The sequence below is a fragment of the Acomys russatus genome, chromosome 23 (assembly GCF_903995435.1).
Source record: "Acomys russatus chromosome 23, mAcoRus1.1, whole genome shotgun sequence".
NCBI lineage: Eukaryota > Metazoa > Chordata > Mammalia > Rodentia > Muridae > Acomys > Acomys russatus.
The window spans coordinates 870,008-887,894 of NC_067159.1; the positions used below are offsets into that span (position 1 = coordinate 870,008).

General features: G+C 40.1%; 2 protein-coding genes across 2 annotated transcripts; both read right to left on the reverse strand.

The window, feature by feature from the left end:
• Positions 1–494: 494 nt before the first annotated feature.
• Positions 495–3,545, reverse strand: LOC127206128 (olfactory receptor-like protein COR9). The gene is given in 3 exon segments (XM_051165415.1): positions 495–568; positions 571–1,109; positions 3,538–3,545. Coding segments are annotated over 3 exon segments (621 nt in total).
• Positions 3,546–14,343: 10,798 nt separating this feature from the next.
• Positions 14,344–15,348, reverse strand: LOC127206667 (40S ribosomal protein SA-like). Its single transcript, XM_051166014.1, has one exon. It carries the CDS (start codon positions 15,275–15,277, stop codon positions 14,390–14,392), a length of 888 nt encoding a protein of 295 aa, XP_051021971.1. The 5' UTR covers positions 15,278–15,348; the 3' UTR covers positions 14,344–14,389.
• Positions 15,349–17,887: the final 2,539 nt, after the last annotated feature.

The window sequence follows — 17,887 nt, forward strand, 5'->3', positions numbered from 1 at the left end:
GGGAGCAATTAAAATGTCTGTTAACTGACAAATGGAACAATGTTATTTATATAGCTGTACAATAGAATATGGTTTGGCATAAAAAGGAATGACGCTCTGATGCACATTACAACATGGGTGGACTCTGAACACATTGTGCCAGAGGGAAAAGGCCAGACAGTTATCTATTATATATATTTATATTTACATTTACATTAAATGCCCAGAAATAGGTAACTCACAGAGATATAAAGTAATTAGCAGTTTCCCAGAGTTGAAGGTTTTTTAGGATAAGCCTTCGGGGTCCAGTGTTGAAAACACTCGAAAGTACCAGCTCATAGGAGTTCCCAGTGTACATGAGATGAGTTGTGGAACGTAATTATTTGCCTTGGTGAGGTGGGGCAGAGCTTATGTGAAGAGCAGATAAAGGGAGAAATCACATCGAACTGCATCTGGAATGTTCATCTTTCCCTACAGTCAACAATATTCTTGGAAAAAATGTGTGATCTAGTTGCTTATCTCACCAGAGAATCCGTGTTTTCTAGTAACATCCTCAGGGCACCCTTGACCTCCTTGTTTCTCAGGCTGTGATGATGGGGTTCAACATGGGGGTCACAACACAGAAGAGCACAGACACCGGGATGTCCACGTCCAGGGAGTAGCCTTCACTGGGTCTGTCGTAGTTGAAGTTGGCTGTTCCAAAGAAAACCACCACCACAGTGAGGTGTGAGGCGCAGGTGGAGAAGGCCTTTCTCCTGCCCTGAGCAGAGGGGATCCTAAAGATGGCAGAGATGATGAGCACGTAGGAACCTGCAGTGAACAGGCAGGGGCTCAGGCCGATGGTGGCACTGGCCACGTGGAGCACAGTCTCGTTGACAGAGGTGTCTGAGCAGGACGGCTTCAGGAGCTGTGGGATGTCACAGAGAAAATGTTTCATCTGGTTAGGTCCACACAGAGTGAGTGTGGCTGTCAGTGCTGGGTGAGTCACAGAATTCACCAAGCCACACAGCCAGGACCCGGCCACCAAGCTGGCACAGACCTTCACACTCATGAGAATGGGATACTGAAGAGGGCGGCAAATGGCCACATAGTAGTCATAAGCCAAGGAAGTCAACAGGTATTGGCTGTATCTGTTGTGGGCAAAAAGATGTGAGAAGCAAGGTCTCCTTAAGATATGGTCTTTTAGCTCATGTCTAAGAAATTCACGTTAAGGATGAGACAACACATTGGAACGTGGAGGGAAAGACATACTATAGTCACATTTCCCAGAAAATTTGTCAGGTAAATGAATGAAGATCACTAAAACCAGGAAAATGGCTCCTATACTCTAAGATGAGGGAAAATCCTAAAATCTCAATTTAGTCACTGTTACTTTAATTTTCCTTTGTTTGAATCTTGCCTGTTAAAATTGATAATTTGGAAATAAAATCTAAAAGAATAAGATATGGGGACAAACATAGAGAGCCAGCTGATTCTTCATTTCTTGGACTAGGTAACACTCTTAGGTACTCTAGCTTGACTCTGAGAACAGGGTCATTCCTGTATCCCTAGTTCTGTGCTTATTCTTGTATGTACTATCACTGTCTATTAGCTTTTTTTGTTTTTGTTTTTGTTTTATTTTGTTTTGTTTTTTGGCTCTTGTATAATAATCTAAATTCTACTAGGCAAAGAATGTATATCAATTTATGCAATCTTTCCAAACCAGTTAAAATAAAGGAAGGAAAATTAACTCAATGACTAGTGGAAGACCAAGTGAGCAGAAGGTCGAATGATATTCCTTCTGCCTCACTGTTTTTATCTGGGCCACTGCCAGAGAGTGGTACCCATGGTCAGGATGGGGTTTCCTACATCTATCAAGATGATAAAGGTGGTTCTAATTTGCATCGACTTGACATTAAAACAACAATTAAAAATGAGCCACTTTAAAACTCAAGTACATTTCACTCCAATCTTCTTCCAAGAGAACACTCACAATACCAACTTCTGCCTTATGGACCATGAGGTCACTCCATGACCTCCATTTCCTGTGAACACACTATAAGATCATAGAAGGGCATTTGCAGATGTCATCACCAGAGAAGCTTCTTCTGGCCGCTGATGGGAGCAGATGCAGAGACCCACATTCAAATATTAGGTGGAGCTTGAGGAACCCTGCAGAAGAGGGGAAGGAATGAACCAGAGGGGTTGAAGACACCAGGAAAACACAACGCACAGAGTCAACTAAGCAGGGCTCATAGGGCCTTACAGAGCAGTAATCACAGAGCCTACATGGGTCTGATCTAGATCCTCTGCACACACAATATGGAATTTTAGTTTGGGATGTTTGTGGGACTCCTAAGAGTAGGAGAAGGGGGGGTATCTATGACTGTTTCGCTTGCTCTTGGGACCCTTCTCGTCCTCCTGAGTTGCCTTGTGCAGCCTTGATATGAAGGTTTGTGTGTCTGGTCTTATTGCCTCTTGTTATGCCATGTTTGTGCATATATGCAAGTTGATATCCCTGGGAAGTCTGCTCTTTTCTGAAGGAAAATAGAAGAGGAGTGGATCTCGGGGAGAGGGGAACTGGGAGGAGTGGAGGGAGAGGAGGCTGTAGCCTGGATGTATTGTGTAAGAGAAGAATAAAAAGCAAAGATTATTGATCATATGACTTTAACATGCAGAGGCCTGGAGAGATGCCTCCGTGGTTAAGAGTGTCCACTGCTCTTGAAGAGGGTTCAGGTTCAGTTCCCAGTTCTCAATGTGAGTTGCTATCAACCACCTACAGGCCTGGCTTTCCACTCTGATCTGACATCTCTTTGTTCTCCAAGGACACCTGTACTCCCAGGACACATGTGTACATATTTCCACACAGACATACATACATCTACATAGCTTAAGTAATAAAAATAAACCTTAAAACATAAAATACCAAGATTGTTTCAGATTATTTTAGTATAGTTGAATTAGTTACTTTTCTGTTTCTATGAAAACATATCTTGGTCAGAAGCAATTTACAGAAGGAATACTATTCTGGCTTATGGCTCCAGAGAGATAGAAGTCCACCAAGGCACAGAGGCATGGTGGCCAAAGCAAGAATCTACAAGATCATCTCCTCAACTTCAAGCAAGAAGCAGAGAGCAAACTGGGAGGGGCACAAAGCTTTAAAGTCTCTAAGACCTCCTCCTGTGACATACTTCCTACAACAAGACAATGCCTCTTCATTAAGGATGTGGCTGCCTTTGCCTTATGACAGTGGCAAATTGAATCTTGCCAGCTTAAAGACACTTGAAAATAGGATCTTCCTCAAAGAGTTTTTAAATATCCTCCTGCTCTTCTTTCCTCTCCTCTGTTTTCTTTTCCTTTCTTCCCAGCTTTCCTTCTCAGAGAATAAAGAGAATATATATAAAAAGCCAGACTTATACTATTCAATTTCCTATCTAGTAGCTCCTTAAAAGGAGAAAGACAAACTGGGATCTGGGACCTTCATGTGAATCAATGGTTTGCAGCCAGATCTGCCCCTCCCAGCATGCACATGTGTGTGTGTGTGTGTGTGTGTGTGTGCATATGCACGTATGCACGCACCTGTGCATTATACTAGAAAGCATGTGTGGAGATCAGAGGAAAGGTTGTAGGAGTCAGTTTTTTCCTTCAACTCCAGGTCTGGTGATGAGACTCAGGCTATATGGCTTGGTGGTAAAGGCCTTTACCCACTGAACCAGCTGGCTGGCCAATACTGCCTACATTTGATCCAAGTCCAGCTGAATTCCAGCCACACCAGTTCACTTATTACTACATATTGTGTGATTGTTTGATACCACACTGGAAAGCCTGAGAAGTTCAATAAGGGATCAAAAAGCTGACAAACGCCTAAAGTATTTATTTTCTCATCCTTTCAGAGAAAAATTCCCCAAGTCTGCTTAAGGAATTTTGGGGGAGGGCTGTGGCTTTGACAGTACAGTTTAAACCAATTTCAGTTTCAAAATCATCATTTTGACAAGTAGAACAATATGATAGGCAGATTTGGGACCAGGGGTCCCGCTCAAACTAAGGCACCAGCCAAGGACAATACAGGAGGTAAACTTTAAACCCCTTCCCAGATCTAACCAATGGTCAGAATATTCTCCACAGTTGAGTGGAGAGTGTGATACGACTTTCTCACGTACTCTGGTGCCTCACATTTGACCATGTCCCCTGGAGGGGGAGACCTGGTGGCACTCAGAGGAAGGACAGCAAGTAGCCAAGAAGAGACTTGATACCCTATGAGAATATATAGGGGGACGTAATCCCCCTCAGGAACAGTCATAGGGGAGGGGAATAATGGGAAAATGCGGGGGGGAGGAATGGGAGGATACAAGGGATGGGATAAACATTGAGATGTAACAAGAATAAATTAATAAAAAAAACAAAACAAAATCATCATTTTGCCATGTGTTAACCTCGACCTTGAGAGATTTACTTAGCTCTTAAAGTTTGAGTTTTGTCATGTTCAAGATGGAATAATGTGAGAATTACAGAGTTTTTGTGGATTTAGTTAAGAAGTGAATAATAAAGCAATGAAATGCAGGGAAGTGTTCAATTGGGTGTGCTGGTGTTTTCTATTTTGTGGGTTCTTTTTTCTTCCACCCTTTTGCATCCCTTTTCTTCCTTTAAACACCCTAACACTAGATAAGAGGGGGAAAAGATAAAGTGAAAAGGAGGAGTGACTTTATCACAGGCTACTTCCTACTGATTAAGGGCGTTGGGTTCCTTTGGGCAAGTTTGGTCTTTGACATCAGGATATCCAATTTCTTCTTCTTCTTCTTCTTCTTCTTCTTCTTCTTCTTCTTCTTCTTCTTCTTCTTCTTCTTCTTCTTCTTCTCCTTCTCCTTCTCCTTCTCCTTCTCCTTCTCCTTCTCCTTCTCCTTCTCCTCCTCCTCCTCCCCCCTCCTTCTTCTTATTTCTTCTTTGCACATGACTACTTAACAAACCATGACCCACAGCAACCAACCAACAACCCACCAACCACTTGGAGTCTTAGCGTTTATACACCCACTAAAAAGTCTCCAGAATTCCAAATGTCACACAATCACAGAAACTATCTGCAGCTGTCAAAATCATGCCTCTGATATATGTACATATCAGATATACATATCTGATATATATCTATATCTACACACACACACATACACACACACACACATACACACACACACATACATACACACACACACACATATCCTTTCAGAGTATGTTCTAGGATGTTTATCAGTTGGCAAAGACCATGCCCCTGCAAGAGGTAGTTCCTTTTCTAGTGGACAAATATCACCTGTTTTCTCACAAGTCTGTTTTCCGAGGAAAAACACCACACACCCTTACACAAGTCTGTTTCACATCCCACACTTGGGATCAAAACAAAAAAAACCATGTTTACACCCACTATACAGCCCCATATCCCACACCTGGAATTAAAAAATGCATTCCCATACTATTTCCTGTGTTTTGTTTTTTTTTAAGGAAACCAAAACTCTACTACAGTTGAGGAACACATTCTGTCTTAGTTAGGGTTTCTATGGCGGCAACAAAACAACGTAACCAAAAGCAAGCTAGGGAGGAAAGGGTTTATTCAGCTTACACCTCCACATCACAGTTCATCATCAAAAGAAGTCGGGACAGGAACTCAAACAGGGCAGGAACCTGAAGTCAGGAGCTGATGCCAAGGCCATGGTGGGATGCTGCTTACTGGCTTGCTCCTCGTGGTTTGCTCAGCCTGCTTTCTTATAGAAACCGGGACCGCCAGCCCAGGGATGGATCCTCCTCCATTGATCACTAATTAAGAAAAAGCCTTACAGCTGGATCTTAAGGAGACATTTACTCAGTTGAGGTTCCCTCCTTTCAAACAACTCTACCTTGAGTTAAGTTGACATAAGACTAGCCAGCACACACATTTTTTGTACATTTCCCACATGCTCCCACTCCAAGCTCCTTCTTGAGATTTCCTTTCTCCAGCTTGGCTCACTACTACTTCAGTCATTCTTACCAGCTCCACTTAGAAGCAACCAGTACATAATTAAATCCACACAATTTTCTTTTTTGTAAAACAGGTACTCATGATTAAGCCTTACATTCTGCCTTTCACAGGTTATGGTTACATATTTTGAACATGTTACATGATTCCAGTAAGATAAAAAGTAGATTTCATCACTGACACCTTTTAATAATATGATTTCCCCTGTAAAAGAATATAAATACGACTCTCCAAGTCACATTATAAAGTGTTGAATAAAATTAGAGCTAATGCCTCTAAATTTCCTTTTCATAGCATTCTCACTCAGTTGGAAGCCCAAGGCTGACGTTCGCTGGCTTATTTCTCTCTTCCCCTGCCTATATCCAAATCTTCAGCAAATGCTGTTGATTCACTCTCTCAAATATACTTCAATTTATGTTTACTTCTATTCCTATGACCAAACATAAATAGAATTTAAAGGCTAGATCCTTCTCATTCTTCAAGTCTTAGCTTGAACATAATTTTGTTTTGAGATTCTCAAGTTGTTTTAAGTTGCATGAGGTCACATTCACACAACTATACAACATGCTTTAAGAATGTCCCCCACTCCCTGGCACCCTCCCCTTCCCACTCTCACTCCTCTTAGACTTTTCACTCCTACCTTCATGCCATGCACACATATATAATTTTATGGCTTTATAAAGTTTAAGGACAGTGAGAGAATGAATGCTATATTTGTTTTCCTGATATCCACTTAAACCACTTAATATGATTATTTCCAGTTGAGTCCATTTTCCTGTAAAGGGCAAAGCTTCACTCTTTTTCCCAGTTGAAGAATTCCACTGTGATTATGAGATGCACTTTGTGTGTGTGTGTGTGTGTGTGTGTGCTCATGCATGTATACATTCTCATGTGCCTGGGGAGACCAGAGGTAAATATTGAGTATCACTCTTCAGATGCCACCCACCTTATTTTTGGGCACAATCTTTCACTCTTCTAGAGTTCACCAAGTAGAATAGGCTGGACCTGGCCAGCCGGCCAGAGAGTCCCAGAGCCTTGCCTGCCTCCACCTCTCCAGCACCGGGCTTATAAGCACACACCACCACCCTCAACTCCTTTACAGAGAATCTGGGGCTCTGACTTGGGTCCTAAAACTTGTATTCAAATATGTTACTGAGTGGGCCATCTCCCCAATTTCAAGCCACATTTTTTTTATGACTGGTTTCTTAAAGCAGATATTCTGAAGGGCACTAAGGTAAGCACTAATGCACAGTCTGTCTCCGCTTTATGTTGACTCTGAGAGGTATAGGATATAAGATGGGATCTCAAAGTAGCTTTGATTTGCATTTCCTTGGTGGCTAAGGATGCTCAATATTTCCTTAAGTATTTCCCAGACATCTGATATTCCTCTACTGAGAATTCTCTGTTTAGATATGTACCCCATTTTGTAATTGGATTATTTGGTTTTTTAATATCTAGTTTCCTTAGTTCTTTACATATTTTGGATATTAATCCTCTATTGGGTGTAGAGTTGGTGAAAAAATCTTTTTCCATTCTGTAGACTTTGTCTCAATGACAGTATCCTTTGCCTTACAGACCTTTTCATTTTCATGAGGTCCCGTATATTGTTGATTTTTGTGCCTGTGCTATCAGTGTTCTGTTAAGACAGTCTCCTGTGACAATGTGTTCAAGGATATTCTCCATTTCTCTTTTATCAGGTCCAGTAAATCTGGTTTTATGTTGTGGTTTTTGATCCACTTGGACTTGGGTTTTGTGAAGGCTGATGTGGATCTGTTTGCATTCTTCTCCTCCATGTCAACATCCAATTTGACCAGATGATTTCTTGAAGATGCTTCCTTCCCTGCCACCAGTGTATATTTCTGACTTCTTTAGCAAAAGCTGGTGTCCAGATGAGTGAGGATTTATGTCTGGGTCTTCAATTTTATTTCAGTGATCAATGTGTCTATGTTCTGCCAATAGCCTGTGGTTTTTCCTATTATAGTTGTGTAGTGCAGCTTGAGATCAGAGATGGTGAAACTTCCAGCAGGTCTTTTACTGCTCAGAATTGTTTAAGCTGTCCTGGTTTTTTTTTTTTTTTGTGTTTCCATATGAAGCTGTGAACTGCTTTATTAATGTATGAAAGATGTTGTGTTGGGATTTTGATGAGGTTTTGTTTGCATCTGTAGATTACTTTTGGTAGGATGGCCATTTTTAGTCTGTCCATATCCATTTTTACAGATCCATGAGCATGGGAGATCTTTCCAACTTCTGACATCTTCAATTTCTTTTTTTAAAGACTTGAAGTTTTTGTCATGCAAGTCTTTTACTTGTTTGGTTAAAGTTATCCCAACATAGTTTATATTATTTGAGGCTATTGTGAAATGTTGTTTCCCTGGTTTCTTTTTCAGTCCATTTGTTATTTGTATATAAGAGGACAGCTGATTCTTTTTTTTTTTTTTTTTTTTTAAGTTAATCTTGTATCCAGACATTTCACTTAAAGTTTTTAGTATCCTCAGAAGTTCTCTGGTGGAATTTTTAGAGTTACTTATGTATATTATCACATAATCTACAAAGAACAATACTTTGACTTATCTTTAAATTTTCATAGCCTCTTTATTTTCTTCAATTTTCTTATTGCTCTATCTAGAACTTCAAGTGCTGTATTGAAGAGTGGCAAGTTTTGTCTTATTCTTGATTTTAGTAGAATTGCTTTGAGTTTCTCTCCATTTAATTTGATCTTGACTATAGGCTTTCTGTAAATTGCCTTTATTATATTTAGGTATGTCCCTTATATCCCCAATCTCTCCAGGATTTTATCATGAAGGGATGTTGGATTTTGTCAGGGCTTTTCTGCATCTAATGAGATGATCATGTGGTGTTTTTCTTTCAGTTTATTTATATGGTGTATTGCATTTAATGATTTTCATATGTTGAATCATCCCTGTATCCCTGGCCTGAAGCCTACTTATCATGGTGGATGATCTTTTTGATATGATCTTGGATTCGGTTTGTGACTATTTTGTTAAATGTTTCTGTATCTATGTTCATAAAGGAAACCGTAACTCTCTTTCTTTGTTGAGCCTTTATGTGCTTTGGTAAAATAAATTTGGTAGTGTACTTTCTGTTGTTACTTTGTGGAATAATTTGAGGAGTATTGAAATTCACTTTTTTTTTTTTTGAAAGTTTGGTAGAATTCTGTGCTAAAACTGTCTGGCCCTGCACTTTTTTTGATATGAAACTTTTAATGACTGCTTTGATTTCACTAGGCATTATAGTGAAATCTGTTTAAACTGGTTCTTTGATTTTGATTTAACTTTGGTAAGTGGAATCTTTTGAGAAAATTATCTTTTTGATTTACCAGTTTGGTGGACTACAGGTTTTAAAAATATGTCCTTTGATTCTCTCGAGTTTCTTGTTGTCTGTTGTTATATCCCCCCTATTCATTTCTGATTTTGTTAATTCAGATATTCTTTCTCAGCCTTTTTGTTAGTTTGGATGTTTAGTTAGTTTGTTTGTCTTGTTGATTTTCTCAAAGAACCAACTCTTTGTTTCATTGATTTTTTTATTGTTCTCTTTATTTCTATTTTATTGATTTCAGTTCTCAGATTATTATTTGCTGTCTATTCCTCTTGGATATGCTTACTTCTTTTTGTTCTAAATCTTTCAGGTGTGCTATGAAGTAGTTAGTATGAGATATCTATTTTCTGATGTAGGCACTTAGTGCTATGAACTTTCTTCTTAGTATTACTTTCATTGTGTCACACACGTTTGAGTATGCAGTGTATTCATTTTCATTGAATTCTAGAAAGTCTTTGATTTCTTTCTTATTTCTGTCTTCACTGATTTCTCATTCAGTAGAGAGTTGTTCAGTTTCAATGAGTTTGTAGGTTTTCTGTTGTTCCTTTTTTCGTTGATATCCAGCTGGTCTGATAGGACATAGAGAATTATTTCATTTTTCTTGTATCTATTGACACTTACTCTGTGCCCAAGTATGTAGTCAGTTTTGGAGGATGTTACATGAGGTACTGAAAAGAAAGTACATCTTCTTTTGTGTTTGGGTGAAATGTTCTGTAAATATCTACTAGTTCCATTTTATTCATAACATCTCTTAACTCTAATATTACTCTGTTTAGTTTTTGTCTGGATGACCTGTCCATTATTGAGAGTGGGGTATTGAAGTCTCCCACTATCAGTGTGTGAGGGTCAATATGTGATTTAAGCTATAGTCGTGTTTCTATTACAAATTTGGGGTTCCATGTGTTTGGGTCATAGATGTTAAGAATTGAAATGTTATGGGGGTATGGTGGTGCCCATCTTTAATCTCAGCACTCAGGAGGCAGAGGCAGCCAGAGAAAGCCAGATCCCTGTAAGTTTGAGGCCAGCCTGGTCTACAAAGGGAGTCCAGGACAGCCAGGAATATACAGAGAAACCCTGTCTCAGAAAAAAAAGAATAATTGAAATATTATCTTGGTGGAGTTTTCCTTTGATAAATATCATTTTTATTTGATAAGTGTCATTTCCCATCTCTTTTGACTAGTTTTGCCTTGAAGTGTATTTGTTTAGGTATTAAAATGGCTATACCAGGGGACATCTACATTAGGCTAATATCCACTTATAAGTGAGCATTTACCATGCATGTGTTACTGAGTCTGTGTTACATCACTCAGGATGATCTTTTCTAGTTCCATCCATTTGCCTAAATTTTTTGTAATTTCCTTGTTTTTGATAGCTGAGTAGTATTTCATTGTGTAAACATACCACAATTTCTCTATCCATTCTTCAGTTGAAGAACATGTAGGTTGTTTACAGATTCTTGCTATTATGAATAAAGCTGCTATGAACACAGTTGAATGAGCAAACATCCCTGTTGTATGGTGGAACATCTTTTGGTATATGTCCAGGCAAATCTCCACTCAGCAGAGGATCAAAACACATGCTACAACCCACAGCCAAACTCTGGGCAGAGCCCTGAGAGTCATATGGAAGAGTCGGCGGGGGGTGGGGGGGTTAGAAGGACCCAGAGGGGACAGAAGCTCCATAAGGAGACCATCAAATCCAGCAAATCTGGACCCAGGGACCCTGCACAAACTGATGCACCAATCATGGACAGTGCATATAGAGAATCTGGACCCCCTGTTCAGATGTAGCTGATGGACAGCTCATTCTCCAAAGAAATCCCCTAGTAAGGGGAGCAGAGACTACCTCTGACATGGACTGTAGTGGATGGACACATGTTTTTGTTTTTATCTCAAGTGTGGGATGGGGAACAGACTTGTGAGATAACATGTGATGTTTATCCACTAGAAGATGAACCACCTCATGTGGGGGCTTGCTTTTTGCCAGTTGAAACACATCCTAGAACAGACTATGAGAGGTATTGGTATTGTTTGACTGTTCATCGCTCCACTTTGGGATGCTCCTAGAGAGAACTACTCCAGAGAACACTTTGAGGCTCTGGGCTTCAGCTGCTATTCTAGGTTCCAGCAGCAACTCTGGTTGAATTGCTGGTCTGCTGAAATCCTGCCAACTATGCCAGGGAAATCACTCCCAGGAACTGAGTACAAAAAGGTCTACTTCTCATGTTCCCATTAACCTCTCTTCTCTCCTATCTAAGGTAGGTGGGTTGGAATGGCGGTATAAGCATTAAAGAACCTCAAATAAAGTAGGTTTGGAAAAGGCTGAAGCCTACAGGTGGTACCCAACGTGGTCTGGGAGTAATGGGCAACTTAACTTCTAATGCTGTGGAAGATACACAGATGCTGTTTCAGGTGTCAGGAAAATCGCAGATGCTATTGCAAAGCTCTTTCCTGCTTTATACCCAGAGGGAAGTTTTTATTTTTTTCTTTGTCTTTTTACTGTATTACATCTTTTAAAAAGATTGGAAGAAAGACCAATAAGATCCGAAAACTGGAAGTACCAGTAAATTCTATCATTCTTGAAAGGATTGCTGAGTTGGCATTTGGAAAGGAAAAAGTGCCATTAGTAAAGGGAAAACGCCTGGTAACAGAGAGCCAGTGTTTCTCACAATTGCCACCCTGCCCTTCTCCATGTACCAGGTGTCCAGAGCACCAGTGTGCTGAAGGGGGCAGAGAAAAATGGGACATCAGAGAGACTGTAAAGATTAAAGAGGAACAGGAAAGCAGACGGGCCAAAAGGGCTTTGGAGACAAGTGCTCTGATAGAGGAATTCTCTAGGGCTACACAGACACCATTAGCTTTTCCAGTCTTTGGGCAACATATCCCTGCTAATGATGGTGGTGAGGTTTTATAGTGAGATGGCATGGCATCCAGTAGATATGCCAGATTTAAAGCATTTTAAAGAGGCTATTGTATGGTATGCAATGCATTCATCTTTTGTTAAACAAACGTTAAGCAACTAGTCTATGCAGCATAGACTTATTCCCCAAGATTGGAAGGGATTAGTGTCAGCTGTGTTAGAAGCTGCTCAACAGTTACAGTGGTTATCGTGGTGGATAAATGAAGCCATGAGAATAGAACAACAAAATATAATAAGGGGGATAAACATTGTTAAAGATCAATTGCTTGGTGATGGGTGTCTTGCTGACTTAAGAAAACAAACCTGATCAGAATATATAGTAATTGAACAATGTCGTGTTACAGCCTTAAGAGTTGGGACATAGTTGAGGAGCCTGGTAAATCAACTACTTCACTTATTATCATATTTCAAGGCCTTGGAGAAGCTTTCACAGAATTTTTACAGAGACTGGGTTCAGCTCTAGATAGAGGTATACCAGATCATGAGACCAGACAGATATTAAAACTGATCATGTCATATAAGAATGCAAATACTGAATGTAAGAGAGCAATGAGACATTAAAAGCACAAGGAGCCCAACTAGATGAGTGGATAAGCAGGCAGTTAATATTAGCTCTCAGGAGCATCAAAACAATATAATGGGACAAACTATAGCTATGTGGTAAGTTTGGCCATTTACAAAGAAACTGTAAGGTTAAAAGTTCTAGACCTCAAAGTAACAGGCACACTAACTTTGAGTAAACGGTACTCATAGAAGGGTACAAGGAGCTTCTGGCCATGATGGTAATGATGTGCCAAGACTTCCAAGGTATTGTAGCTGCTGTGAAAGGGGAAAACATTGGTCTAGGGATTCTCAATCCAAGAGAGACATACAAGGTAATCTTTGCCATTGGGAAATGAAAGGAGAGGCCTCTTAGCTTGAGACCCTGGGTAAGCCAGGAGGTAACAAACTTGCAGGAAAATGATGCCTAGGTATTGATGAGTTAATGCATGCTACTGAAGGCAGCACATCTTTAGATCTAACCTCAGATAAATCTCTGACACTATCCCCACAGGTTGAATGTTACAAAATAACCACCGGTGTTTATGATCCTTTACCTTCAGGGACAGTAGAAATAATCTTGGGGGAGAAGTGGATTAATTTATCAAGGCTTTATTGTGCATCCTGGTATTGTAGATGGGGATTGTAAGAAAGAAATTAAAATCATGGCATATGTAAAGAAGGAGATGCAAAGTAATGTAGAGGATAGAATTGCTCAGCTGTTACTGCTTCCTTACATCAAGGGCAAAGCTGCTCCAGTAGAACGAACAGGTGCTTTTGGGAGTACTGGAAGTTGTGTATTCTGGCAAACAATGGTTAATGATCAGATACCTAAATTAATGGTACAAATGAATGGTGTTGAAATAGAAGTTTGGTGGATACAGGAGCAGATGTCATGATCCTTTTTCAAAAGTATTGGAAGCCAGATTGGCCACTCCAGAAGGTTTATACACAATTTACAGGAATTGGTGAATTATCTCAAATAAGACAAAGTGTACAGTAGATTAAGTGTGTGGGACCAGAAGGGCAAACAGGGAAGTTGAGACCCTATGTGGCTGACATACCTATAAATTTATGGGGAAGGGATCTTTTACAACAACAGTGGGGCACTCAAGTTAATACTCCTGCAATCACAGAAACAGACAATGATAAAATTAGGGGTGAAATGGTAGATGCTTCTGGGGAAGGCATTTATATATGTAATCAAGAACGATCACAAGCTGTGCCCATTGCCAAAACACAGAACTTCACAAGTATTGAATTTCCAAGTTTATAAAAGGGGCCACTGCTGACATACCAATAGCCTTGCCCCTAAAATGGATATCAAATAGACCTGTGTGGCAAGAGCAGTGGCCCATAAGAAAAGAAAAACTGCAGGTACTTCAACAACTGGTACAAGAGCAGCTGGAGCTTCACCAGAAGAGTCTACCAGCCCATGGAATTCCCTTATGTTTGTTGTAAAAAAAAAAAAAGAAAGAAAGAAAGAAAGAAAAAGAAAAAGAAAAAAGAAAAAAGAAAAAAAGAAAGAAATTGGGAAAATGGAGGATGGGAAGAGATTTTTTTTTTTTTTTTACAATTTTTACAGACTTTATTTTCCTTCCATTTCTCCCTTTGCTCAGGTGTCTGCAGAGCAGCTCAGGACCACTCAGTAGTGGCTCCAACCCACTCAGTGGCCTGCGCTGTGGGAGCTGCTGACCAGTCCTCAGTGGTTGGCTGGGAGCTCCAGTCCTCAGTAGGGATCTGCTGGATGGGTACAGAGGGCACCTGCACACCCTCAGACCAGTCTGCCACCTCTGGCTGCGCAGCGGTGAACTCAGGAGCTGGTGCAGTCCATTCACCCTGGAATTCCTCCTTGGTCACAGCCTTCTCAGCAGCAGCCTGCTCCTCCTTCTCAATCTCCTCTGGGTCTCTGTAGAAGTAAAGATCAGGCATCACCTCCCATGGGTGCTCACGGGAGATAGTGCCACGCATGCGGAGTACTTCCCGGGCCAGCATCCACCACATCAGACCCACTGAGTGAGCTCCCTTGTTGTTGCACGGGATGGCAGTGTCAACATAGCGCAGAGGAGAATCCGTGTTGCACAGAGCGATGGTGGGCAGGTTGACATAAGAGGCCTCTGTGAGGGGCTGGTGGTCAGCCCTAGGGTCAGTCACTACTAGAAGCCGTGGCTCCCTGAAGGCTGCTTGGATCTGGTTGGTGAAGGTCCCAGGTGTGAAGCGGCCAGCAATGGGCATGGCTCCAGTGGCTGCAGCAAACTTCAGCACAGCTCGCTGGCCAGTGTTCCTGGAGGAGATGACGCTGACGTCAGCAGGGTTCTCTATGGCAACAATAGCCCGAGCCGCAAGCAGCAGCTTCTCCCAGGTCCTCTTCAGATTTATGATGTAGATACCATCACTCTTCCTTTTGTAGATGTACTGCTCCATCTGAAAGTCAAGGTTGGTGCCACCTAAGTGGGTTCCCGCGGCAAGGAATTTGAGGACATCCTCCTTCTTCATCTGCAGGACATCAAGGGCTCCGGACATTGTGTAAGCTTCCCTTTTAAGTTACGACGGGAATCAAGAACAACGCCGTATGGACCCGTCCCTGGGCAGCGTGGAAAAAGCGATGGTAAGAGATTTAAGAACAGTGAATAGAATAATTTAACTAGTGGGTCCTTTACAGCCTGGAATTCCTTTATCTTCTTTGTTACCTAAGTCATGGCCTATAATAGTAATTGACTTTAAAAACTGTTCTTTCACAATACTTTTGCATGAGCAGGATAGGGAAAGATTTGCTTTCTCAGCACCTACTCTGAACAGTAGTGGGTCAATGAAGAGCTACCATTGGAAGGTCCTTTCACAGGGAATGTTGAATAGTCCGACTTTATGTCGATACTTTGTGTGACAACCATTAGAAATAATTCATAGACAATTTCTTCAATCTATCATTTATCATTACATGGATGCTATTTTTTGGCTGATTCTTATGCAGATACTTTAGAGAAAATGTTTAAGGAAACACAAATAATTCTGCCATGCTGGGGGTTACAGATTGCTCCAGAAAAAATACAAATAGGAGATTCAATAACCTTTTTAGGCTATACAATAACTCTACAAAAAATTCAATCACAAAAGGTACAATCTGTAGTGACCAACTGCAAACTCTTAATGATTTTCAAAAAATGATTGGAGATATTAACTGGCTGAGGCCTATAATTAGATTAGCTACTTATGAGTTAAGTAACTTGTTTCAAACATTACAAAGGGGTTCAGATTTAAACAATCCAAGGTGTCTAATAGCTGAAGCAGAAAAAGTTAATTCTGGTAGAACAGACTATAAGATGCATATGTGGATGGAACTGATCCTAAGCTTGATTGTATTTTGGTTATTTTTGCCTTCAACTCATTCTCTTACTGAGATCATTAGCAAAGGGAAGATAAAACCATGGAATGGGTTTTCTTAACATATAAACCAAGTAAAAATTTGAAGACATACTTAGAAAAATTTCTGAATTAATTATAAAAGGTAGAATAAGACTTTGTCATCTGTCAGAAACAGACCTGGCAGAAATTGCTGAGATTATGTCATTATGGGTAATCAATGAAGATTGGCAAAGAGCTTGTAGTAACTACTTGGGAGAAATTAATAACAAATACTAAAAAAGCAAATGTGTACACTTTATAAAAAGAACTAATTAGATCCTTCTTCATATTGTAAGGAGAACACCAATTCCAGAGGCACCAACCTTCTATACTGATACAAACAGGATGGGAATGGCAGGTTATAAGTAAGATAAAATAACTAAGGTGATTAAAATCCATTATAGCTTAGTTCAGAAATAAGAATTGTGTGCAATCTTTATGATGCTGTTAGATTTTCCTGAATCTCTTAATATAATTACTGACTCTCAATATGTAGAAAGAGTTGTTTTGCATATAGAAACTGCTTAATTTACTCCTAATAATTCAGAATTGACTTTGTTATTTATGGACTTGCAACAGGCCATCAGAAGTAGAAACTATCCCTTTTATATTACTCATATTTGATCTTATACCGGATTTCCAGGTCCATTGGCACAAGGAAATTAGGAAATTGAACAATTACTAGTAGGAAATGTGTTAGAAGCCACAAATTTTCATAAAAAGCATCATGTTAACAGTAAAGGTTTAAAGAAAAATTCTCTATTACTTGGCAACAAGCCAAAGACAGAAATCAAAAGTATTCTACAATGGACTCTGTGCCTGTGATTTGATCTCTTCCCCTTGGCAAGGCAGCCTTGCAAGGCCACAGAGGAAGAAGATACAGGTATCCTAATGAGACTTTATAGGCTTGGGTCAGGTTGTAGGGGAGGAGACACCCCGGCCCCTGCATCAGAGGACTAGGGGGAGAAGAATGGGGGGGGACAGGAAAATACGAGTGAGGAGGTAACAATTAGCATGTAATGTGAATAAATTATAAAAAATTAAAATAAAAACATAGCTACATCACCTTACTTCTTAAGGTCCATTCATTTGGAATGTCTTTTCAATTCTTTTACACTGAGATGATGTTGTGGTGTGTTTCTTATACGTAGTGGAAGGATAGATCCTGGTTTTGCATCTATTCTGCAGTCTGTGTTTTTTTTTTTAATTGAGGAATTGAGACCACTAATATTGAGAAATATTGATGGCAAATCCTTCCTTTTATTTTGTGTTTTTATTGGTGGTGGTGGTGGTGGTGGTGGTGGTATGTGTCTGTGTGTCCCTTTTGTTTTTATTGGTGTGAGATTATTTATTATTTATGTTTTCATAGGTGGAGTTAACCACCTTGGGTTGAAGTTTTCCTTCTAGTACCTTCTATAGGGTTAGATTTGTAGCTATTGTTTGCATTTGACTTTATCACGGAATATTTCTTTTTTTTTTTAATCTATGGAAATCAAACCCTGATCCTCTGGAAGAGAAATCTATGCTCTTAACCACTGACCCAAGTCTTTATCTCCATAAAGTCGCTCTTTGATTAGCACTGATGTGGGAAGCAAATGTCTTCATATCCTGTGGCCATCTGAAGAGATCTACCCACATACCCCTTCTCCAGATACCTTCCTCACCAGTGTTTCAATCACATCCTTTCCAAGTCCCTAACTATCTAACCAAATCACAAATCAGTACCAACTT

What these genes read in the sequence shown, in the direction of transcription:
- LOC127206667 (XM_051166014.1), bottom strand. Translation starts at nt 15,277, where the DNA reads ATGTCCGGAGCCCTTGATGTCCTGCAGATGAAGAAGGAGGATGTCCTC.